The sequence below is a fragment of the Pipistrellus kuhlii genome, unplaced genomic scaffold (genome assembly GCF_014108245.1).
Source record: "Pipistrellus kuhlii isolate mPipKuh1 unplaced genomic scaffold, mPipKuh1.p scaffold_m20_p_117, whole genome shotgun sequence".
NCBI lineage: Eukaryota > Metazoa > Chordata > Mammalia > Chiroptera > Vespertilionidae > Pipistrellus > Pipistrellus kuhlii.
The window spans coordinates 42,252-52,025 of NW_023425424.1; the positions used below are offsets into that span (position 1 = coordinate 42,252).

A 9,774-nucleotide genomic window follows, 5' to 3' on the forward strand; every position below is an offset into this window, starting at 1 on the left:
GTCCTTCCTGGTTTAGATTCCGGTCAGGGGCATGTACCTTTTCACAGAAACGCGCTTCTTCGGCGGCCGAGGCTCCATCCCTCCGAGCCCGTCCCCTGGGTCCCCCCTCAGCCTGGTGTCTCAGGGTGGGCGGCCTTCAGAAGAAACCCCGAAAACGGACAAAACGCCAATTGTCGAATCCGAGCGCGTACGGGCGTTCACTGCAGAATTTCCCCATTTTCCTGTTTATGTGAAGATTTTTATAATAAACTGGGCTGGGGCGGGGGGGGGGGGGGGGGGGCGTGGTGCTGTTTGCTGCAATTCCATCGACTTCCCGTGGATCTTCCACAAAATCACTTTCCCAAAATCAGGAGAACACCTGAATCCATGTCTGAAAGTCTATCGCTCGGAGCTAACTTTTAAAAAGAAAAAGGTTAAGGATTCCACACGCGCTGGCTGCAACCCTACCGCGTATAAGCCTTCGCCCTTAGGAAACACGAGGCTGCGAAAGAGCCGCACTGCGCAGACTCCGCAGGGGCAGCCACGCCCCCTCCTCCTCCCCGCCCCCCGCAGCGTCGCCCGCTCTCAGGCGCATGCGCCGACGCGGTAGGCGCGCTCGGTGACGTCACGGGCTGCGTCGCGCGCCAGCGTCCAGCGCCCGCGACGCCGGTGCGAGCCCGAGCGAGTGGGTCTGCGGACTCCGTGCCGCGCGAGCTCGGGGACGAGGACCCTCTGCTTCGCCGACTCCGGCGACAGGGGCCGAGGTGGTCGCGGGCCCCGGAGGGAGGTGGAGGGGGGAGAAGCGCGAGCGGCGCCGATGGAGACGTCATCAGAGCGTACCGGAAGCGGCCACAGGATGAGGAGTGAGTGGGGCTGAGGGCCTCGGGCTCGGGCGTCCGGGATCGGGCCCCGGGGAGGGAAGAGGGAGGTCAGGGCGCGGGTGCTGGGGAGGGAAGAGGGAGGTCAGGGTGCGGGTGCTGGGGAGGGAAGAGGGAGGTCAGGGCGCGGGTGCTGGGGAGGGAGAAGGGAGGTCAGGGCGCGGGTGCCGGGGAGGGAAGAGGGAGGTCAGGGCGCGGGTGCCGGGGAGGGAAGAGGGAGGTCAGGGTGCAGGGGAGGTCAGGGTGCGGGTGCCGGGGAGGGAAGAGGGAGGTCAGGGTGCGGGTGCTGGGGAGGGAAGAGGGAGGTCAGGGTGCGGGTGCTGGGGAGGGAGAAGGGTCGCTGCGGAGTGCGAGTGGGGCTGTTGTGGGGAATCGCCCCACCTTCCCTCGGGGAAACTGAGGCCCGGCTGGCCCGGCCCCGTCTCAGCCTGGGCTTGGGGTCCGAGCTGGAGGCCGGTTCTCGGGGGCCGCTCAGTGGCGTGGGTGCTACGGGACCGACCAGGGCCTTCGCCCGACTTGGCCGCTCCCTCCCGGGGTGTCGGGGCCCAGGCCTGCCCGGCCTGCCGTCTATGAACGACCCCAATGTGGCGAGGAGCCCTGGGCGCTTGCTGGGCAGTGACACCGCCACCTCCCCATCCCCCCAACACACACACACACGCACACACACCCCGGCTTTGGCGGGGAGCCGTGCCCCGAGGGGAGCCAGCGCCGGGGCAGCTGCAGGCAGGGGAGTAGGTGACCAGACATCCCGCTTTTCCAACAATTTGTCCCGCGTCCCGCGGCGTTTTAAAAATGTCCCGAATTGTCCTCCAGCATTAATTGTCCTCCAGAATCGGGACGTCTGGTCACCTTAGTGTAGACACCGTTGACACCGGCCTTTGCGTCGGGGTTCCGAGCCCACCTCTGCAGGTGCCTGCCTGTGTGGCCCATCAGTCAGAATCTTGGTGTAGCCGAGCTCAGTGTGCTCAGTGCATAATAGGGATGATGACCACGTTACAGGATTCTTCAGGAGGGATGAGGAGATAACATATGCGGAGTACCAGTGGAATTGTCCATGTAAGAAGCATTCAGACCTGTAGAGAATTTTTGTGAGTTCTGTGAGCCAAACTGATGACAGCAGCTGGGAAGCAAAATCTTGACGGATCGAGAAAAATGCTCCTGAAAAATGGCAGTTTGCACCCTATTTGATGCATTACAGTCAAAAGAGGAGGCAGGCCGAAACCGGTGTGGCTCAGTGGATAGAGCGTCGGCCTGCGGACTGAAAGGTCCCAGGTTCAATTCCAGTCAAGGGCATGTACCTTGGTTAAGGGCGAATCCCCAGGGAGGGTGTGCAGGAGACGGCTGATTGATGTTTCTCTCCCATTGTTGTTTCTAACTCTCTATCCCTCTCTCTAAGAAATCAATAAAGAAAAAATAAATAAATAAATAAATAAATATATTGAATATATTAAAAAAAACTTCCTTATCCTGCTGAAGGACATCTTAGTCCTGTACTTCTTGTACAGAGGTGGGTACTGGATGGTTAACAGTCAACAGTTAACACAAATAACAGCAACAGTGGGGGGAATCTGGTCTCCCCACCGGCTCGGCCCCTGTGCTTGGAGGGCTCCAGAGGAAGGGTTGACTGGCATTCCAAGGGTCTGTTCCCGTAGATGCAGACTGTAGACAGGCCCGATTAAGGTACCGATGGGCTTTTTTCAGGGAAGGTTCCGGCTAGGGCCTGACTACCCGCCATAACGGCCGATAGTTAAACAGTGCTCATTTCAACCCCTCCTGTGCGGTCACGGGAGGTCTCTGCATGGCAAGGCTGCCACACAGGCCTCCCGGGAGCTGTCAGGTGGAGTGTGTTAAGCCCGTGCAGCTCCAGGTGTGGTCTGCTGCCCAGTTAGAAACATCGATGAGAGAGAATCATCTATCAGCTGCCTCTTGCACACCCCATACTGGGGATGTGCCCGCAACAAAGGTACATGCCCTTGACCGGAATCGAACCCGGGACCCTTAAGTCCGCAGGCGGGCGCTCTATCCACTGAGCCACACCGGTTTTGGGGAGAAGCACCTTCTGAAGCCTGCCCTGGGGTCTCTGTGATGGACGGGACCCTGGGCAGGGTGAGAGCGTCCATGACAGCCTCGCCTCCTGTCCCGAGAAGCACTGCTCTGTTCAGCGTTGGCAGGGCGCCGCCTCGGGCCTTCCGCCAGCAGGAATCATCTGTCGTTTTCCGTCCGCAGGCGGAGTCTACCACGCCCTCTCCCAGAAGGAGGCCAAGGAGCTGGATGTCCAGGTAGGCGGGCGGGGGACAGCCAGCGGTGTGTGTGGTCGGGGAGCAGCCCGCCTGCGAGGGCCCGGGCCCGGGTCGGGCTGTGCCCCGCGGAGCAGTGAGCCCTCCCCCCCTCCCCTGTCCCACCAGCGCCCCGGAGCCCAGCGCGCCGAGGCCTTCCTGCAGGCCTTCCTGCGGCGCTGCACGCCGCACATGAGCCCGCGCGCCCGCGAGGACCAGCTGCAGCGCAAGGCCGTGGTGCTGGACTACTGCGCCCGCCCGAGGCGGCGGGAGCCGAGGCGGCGGCCCCGGGGCCTGTCCGCGCGGCAGAGGAGGGCGCTGCGCCTCTTCGACATTAAGCCGGAGCAGCAGAGGTACGGCCTTCCCGCCCGCCTTCCCGGCTGCAGCCTCCCGCTGCCGCCACCAGGGGGCAGCCTTCCTTTACCAACGGGACTGGGTTTGGTTTGGCTTTTTTTTTTTTTTTTTTTTTTTTTTTTTTTTTTTAAATATATATTTTATTGAGTTTGTACAGAGAGGAAGGGAGAGAGATAGAGAGTTAGAAACATCGATGAGAGAGAGTCATCGATCAGCTGCCTCCTGCACACCCCCCACTGGGGATATGCCCGCAACCAAGGCACACGCCCTTGACCGGAATCGAACCCGGGTCCCTTCAGTCCCCAAGCCGACGCTCCATCCATTGTGCCAAACCGGTTTCGGCTGGTTTGGCTTTTAATAGGGAGGCTGGTGAGTGGCTGGCTTCTGTCCCAGCCCTAATCGGACCTGCCTGGAGTGCGTCTGTTGCCCATGGCAACAGGCTGGCTGTCTTCCAGGTCTTTAGAAAAGAGCAGCTGAGACTTCTTAATCTGTAGAAGCTTCTCATAGCAGCAGGCAGAGTCGCCCAAGTGTCCGGAAGCCTCCGGGAGGGACGTGGCCCTCTTAGCGGGAGCAGCTCCTGCCTCCTGCGGGCCCCCTCCTTGGCCGCCTCTGGGGGTGGGTGCCTCGGGACTATAGATGTCCGCTTCCAGGCGGTAGCCAGCAGCTCGCACACCCACGGGGCAGTCTCTCACCCTGCCCCTGGCATCTGGCGAAATCAGCTGGCTTTGGGGCAGGGCAGCTGTCTGTCTCAGGGGCCCCCTTCAGGTTTGAGCCGAGGTTCTCCGTTCTCTGACCCACCACCGTCCAGGTAGAGGGCTCCCAGAGGCGCCGGGACGGGTGACGGAGGCCCTGAGAGCCTCCGGGGCCTCTGCTCCGCGCCCTCCCCTGCCAGGCAGACCTGTCACGTCCCCAGTCTGGGGTGACAGCCAGCAGCTCGTGTTGAACGAGGGCTCAGCGTCCTGACGCCCGGGGCCTGAGGAGCAGGCCCACAGCCCGGAGGGGGTTTCTCTCGGAGGAGGAGGAGGAGGCCGGGTGCTGGTGCCGGTGCCGTGCAGGCGGGCCCACCGCCTCGGCCCAGGCAGCGTGGCCCCGTGTGCCCAGCTGCTCCGGCATCCTAGGCACTGCCTCGAGGCCTCAGGTGGCGCCTGCACTCCAGCTGTCGCAACGGTGTCCCCAGCAGGGAGTGGGAGAGGCCGGGAAGGGCACCGTCCGTCTGGCCAGCAGGGACGGGCCTCCAGAGGGCCCAACGGCGGGGACGGCCGAGGGTGGAAGCAGTGACGGGGGGGGGGGGGTGGCCACCGGCGGGGACGGCAGAGGATGGAAGCAGTGACGGGGGGGGGGGGGGGGGGGGGGGGTGGCCATTGGCAGGGACGGCTGAGGGTGGAAGCAGTGACCGGGGTGGTGGCCACCGGCGGGGACGGCCGAGGGTGGAAGCAGTGACGGGGGGGGGGGGGGGGGTGGCCACCGGCGGGGACGGCCGAGGATGGAAGCAGTGACGGGGGGGAGGTGGTGGCCATTGGCAGGGACGGCTGAGGGTGGAAGCAGTGACCGGGGGGGGGTGGCCACTGGCGGGGACGGCCGAGGGTGGAAGCAGTGACGGGGGGGAGGTGGTGGCCATTGGCAGGGACGGCTGAGGGTGGAAGCAGTGACCGGGGGGGGGTGGCCACTGGCGGGGACGGCCGAGGGTGGAAGCAGTGGGGGGGGGGGGGGTGGTGGCCACCGGCGGGGACGGCCGAGGGTGGAAGCAGTGACCGGGGGGGTGGCCACCGGCGGGGACGGCCGAGGGTGGAAGCAGTGACCGGGGTGGTGGCCCGGCGTCCGCGGCGGAAGCCGAGTGCTGTGCTCGGACGGGTCTTCGTGCTCAGTGCCTTGCTCCCGCCCTCTGACTCCGCAGATACCACCTCTTCCTGCCCCTGCACGAGCTCTGGAAACAGTACATCCGGGACCTGTGCAGCGGCCTCAGGCCGGACACGTGAGTTCCGCTTCTGAAGCCTTGCCCTTTGGGGAACCCATGCCTCTCCCCTGGCCCTGGCCCTGGCGGCTGTAGATGCAGCCTGGGAGCCCGCTTCCAGAGCTCTGTGTCCGGCAGGCGGTGAGGCTTCTGTCTGCCCCACAGGCAGCCCCAGGCGATCCAGGCCAAGCTGCTGAAGGCAGATCTCCATGGCGCCATTGTTTCCGGTAAGGGCCTGAGAGCAGGTGGCACCGGGGCAGCATTGTGGGGTCAGGGATCAGGGGGCAGCATTGCCGGGGATGTCAGCGCTGGGCGGGGAGATACCCTCTAGGTGGTCTCTGCCCTCACCACGCAGCCCCGACTGTCGCCTGGAGGGCGTGGGACATGTGTGACGTGGCTCGCGAATCCCGCCCACACCCCGGCCTGCAGGCCCCAAGGACACCTGTTGGCCATCACAGAGCCGCAGGCAGAGGCGGGAAGTAGGCCTCCCGCCACTCGGTGCCGGCCCGCACTCCCTGCTGGGCAGGTCTGAGCTGGACCCTTCTCCTTTGCAGTCACCAAGTCCAAGTGCCCCTCCTACGTGGGGGTCACGGGGATCCTCCTGCAGGAAACCAAGCACGTCTTCAAGGTCCTCACGGAGGGAGACCGCCTGAAAGGTGCGCTGTCCGCCTCGCCGCTCCCCGCGGCTGCAGGGCCTCAGGCGGCACCCACTCCAGGGACCTGCAGGGGCTGCGCCTGCCCCTGGGGTGCAGGAGCCGCGCCCTTGGCCGTGAGTCTGTGGGTCTGGGGGGCCTGGCAGGCCCCCCGCGTCTAGCAAGGGGCATGACCCACATATGCACAAAGGAAATTCCAATCCATATGTGTGGGTTTGGTTCCTTTAACTTTTTTTTTTTTTAATGTTACCTTTTTTTAATTTTTTTAATTTTTATTGATTTTGTACAGAGAGGAAGGGAGTTAGAAACATCGATGAGAGAGAGTCATTGATCAGCTGCCTCTTGCACACTCCCTACTGGGGATATGCCGGCAACCAAGGTACATGCCCTTGACCGGAATTGAACCCGGGACCCTTCGGTCCCCAAGCCAACGCTCTATCCATTGAGCCAAACCGGTTTCGGCTAATGTTACCTTTCTTTAAAAAATATTTTTTAATTGATTTCAGAAAGGAAGGGAGAGAGACAACGAAATATCGTTGATGGAGAGTCATAGATCGGCTGCCTCCTGCCCGCTCCGCACTGGGGATGGAGCCCGCAAACTGGTCACGTGCCCTGACCAGGAATCGAACCCTGACCTGGTTCATGGGTCGACACTTAGCCACCGAGCCACGCCCGCGGGCGGCTCCTTTAAATTTGGAGCTGGCTTTCCCGCTGCCGCCCTGCGTCTCCCCGCGGGTCTTCGGCTCTGGTTTCCACTCCGGGCATGGTCAGTGTTTCGCCGAGCGGAGCCCCCTGAAGCTCTGGGAGACCTGGGCGGGAGACCAGGGCTGGGAGGGAGACCTGGGGGGTGCGGGCCGGGGCGGTCCTGGTGCTGAGAGGGGCTCCCAGCTTGAGCCCTGACCGCCGGGGGCTGGGCTCTGGGTGGGACGGGGTGACCTGGCTGTGCAGGGTGATCCTGAGGGCCCGGTTTCCTGTGAGCTCATCCCAGAACCTCCGTGGGCGTGACTGCGGGCGGGCGTGCTGTCGGCCCCATGCGTCTCCCGCTCCCCCGCAGTGATCCCCAAGCTGGGCTGCGTGTTCTCTGTGGAAACCGACGGCTTCATCTCCTACATTCACGGGAGCAAATTCCAGCTTCGGTCGAGCGAGCGGTCCGCCAAGAAGTTCAAAGCGAAGGGAACCATGGACCTGTGAGCGCCGCGCCCACGGGTCTCGGCTGAGGGGAACGCGGCCCCGGCCCCGGCCCCGGGGAGACCACCCCCGTCGGTAGGACGCCTGAAGAAACGCCTGGCGCCCGGGAGCAGGTGCACCCTCCGGGGGCCTGCGTGTCCCTCCCTCCGAGGAGAGCGGGGCGGGAGACACCCAGTGGCCTGTGGCCCGTGGGCACCAGCTCTGCCCGCCTGCGTCTGCGGGCCCTGGGACGCGGCTGTTTGTGGAAATAAAACGCGCGAGGCCCTGGCTCCCGTTTCCGGGGCTCCTGCAGCCCAGCAGGTGGGAGGGTGGGGCCCGGGCAGGGCCGCTCAGGCCTCATCTCCGCTCTGCAGGCGCCACAGGCGCGGGTCCCGGCTCTGGTCTGTGTTGGGTCTGGAAACAGCTAAACCCCCACCTTGCCCTCCCTCGGGCCTGGTGGGCAGAGGGGGCTCCCTGGAGGGGGCTCCAGTCCGAGCAGCCGTGGGATTTGAAGAACTTGGTCACCTCCAGGCGCAGGGGGCCCCAGGGCCACAGGAGGAGAGGTGGGCAGGGGCGGGTCTCTGGCTGCCAGTCCCGAGTGCCCAGGAGGTGCTGGGCTCGGCCACTTGGCGGGAGGGGAGCTGCAGAAGCTGCGGGGGAAGTTCTGGTCCTGGGCCAGGCGCCTTCCGCTGGCCGTGCCCCGCCCTGAAGTCGCGGCCTCAGTGTCACCCTCTGTCCAGGGGGCCAGCAGGCGATGAGCGTTTCCTTGAGAGGCCCCGGGCCTTCCCGCACCCCGGCACGGCAGCCAGGTCCTGGGCTGCAGGGGGACCCCGGGGAGCTTCCCGTCCTCTGCGACCCAGCTGCTCCCCTGTCACTGGCATTTGGGGACCGTGGGCTCCACATGGCGTCTGATGTCTGGGCTGAGAAGGGTCAGCCGCCTCGCACGGGCTCAGAGGAGACATGGACGCTGCCCGTACTGAAGCGCTCCGGGCGGCGGCCTGTCCTCACCGCGAGGGCGTCCCGCCGCCGCCGTGCCCCATTGAGACCGTCTCTGATGTTAACTTAACCAGGGCTTCTGCTGGAGCTGTGTTGGACTTGTCCATTAATTACCCGCACGGCCCTTACTGGGTGTCTTAAACAGGCGTCCTGAACAAGAGCGGGAGACTGGGCAGAAACACACAGAGCGCACACGGCATGGCAAGGTGTGCACACAATATACCATGTGTCATGTTGCGTGCGGGAATTCGTGGCGCTTTATTACGTACACTCGTCGGCGCTTACCCAAGTCTTCGGCAATCGTAGACAAATGAAGGGGAAGGAATCCTTTGCAAAGACCACGGTTAAACCGTTAACCGAGTGGATGCACATGACATTGATTGACAAGAGGGGCGGGGCAGGGGCAGCCGAGGGGAAGGCCTCTTAGGCTGGTACCTGGTTGAGGACCAGCCTGGGGAGGCCTCTTCAGACATAACCAAATGGAGGTTTTTACGAGGAGATGAGCCCAGGGGCTGAGCAGCTTCAGGCCCGAGGGGGGCTCCGGGGCCCAAAGCCACTGCCCCCTCCCAGGACTGATCCTGGGTGAGGGCCCAGGCAGCTTGGGGCCTCCAGCCCTGGGACCTGGCTGCTCCTGCACTTTGTTCTTCCTTATCTGATGGACTGACTTAAATTTCCCCCCACGTCAGGCGCCTAGTAGTCCCCCGACGGCGCCCCCGGTAGGATGGGAGGTTCGGTGAGTGAGGCTGTCCACAGTGCTGGACTCGGAGGTCGCTGGGAGCTCCTCAGAGGATTTATTGCCCGTGCGACAGCCATGGATTCAAACGCTGGTCTGGGTCCCGGCCTGTGGTTGGGGTCACCCGGGCATCCTCCTGCTCCCAGACTAGAGGGAGCAACTCACTCCCCCATTGGCACACTCTGGTCCCCAGATGGGAGGAGGGGTGTGCCCAGGCAGGTGCATTGTGGGAGCCTATGGGCCGCTTCTGCACAGACTGGGGCCCGGGGTGGGAGTGGGGGGCAGGGGAGGTGCTCTCTGAGCAGCTAACGTGAGCGGCCAGAGGCAGGCTCAGCGAAGGCCCGGCAGGGCTGTCGGAGCAGCAGCAAGGTCTGCGTGTGGCACACAGAGGCTGCGGGCGGGTGGCCAGCGCTCAGGGACTGGGCTGAGCCCCTTGTGGGGCGGTGCCCCAGCCCCCGCTTCCCGTTGGCCCGAGGGGACCCCCAGTGCTGACCCAGAAACACCCCGTGGCCTCCTGGTCCGCAGGCGGATGCTCAGCCACGCCCACCAGGCATCCCTTTATTTTGTCCCTTAGATGCCACGTAGGAGGGAGCTCACGTGACCCTTGTTCTGACCCCAGGATGCTCCCCACGTCCCCATTCTCCCAGCTGACTCCCCACTCCCCTCGCCTCCCAGTGAGGCCTCCTCTAAGGCTCTGCCTCTGGGCACGGAGGGGACGGAGGTGGGCGGGCAGTGTGGTCCCCCCCGGGTGCTCTGTGCGCCCCCCACAGCCCGCCAAGATGGTGGC

The 9,774-nt window shown here is 64.2% G+C and overlaps 1 protein-coding gene across 2 annotated transcripts; it reads left to right on the forward strand.

Moving 5' to 3' along the window:
* Positions 1–614: 614 nt before the first annotated feature.
* Positions 615–7,455, forward strand: POP4 (POP4 homolog, ribonuclease P/MRP subunit). 2 transcript variants are annotated; one of them, XM_045579817.1, is made up of 7 exons: positions 615–842; positions 3,084–3,136; positions 3,263–3,486; positions 5,382–5,459; positions 5,604–5,665; positions 5,993–6,094; positions 7,146–7,455. In XM_045579817.1, the coding sequence occupies exons 1-7, from the start codon at positions 797–799 to the stop codon at positions 7,280–7,282; spliced, it is 702 nt and encodes a 233-aa protein (XP_045435773.1). In that variant the 5' UTR covers positions 615–796; the 3' UTR covers positions 7,283–7,455. The 2 variants fall into 2 exon arrangements, with proteins under 2 accessions (XP_045435773.1, XP_045435774.1); XM_045579818.1 differs by lacking the exon at positions 615–842 and adding an exon at positions 1,217–1,451 and having other exon boundaries at positions 3,090–3,136.
* Positions 7,456–9,774: the final 2,319 nt, after the last annotated feature.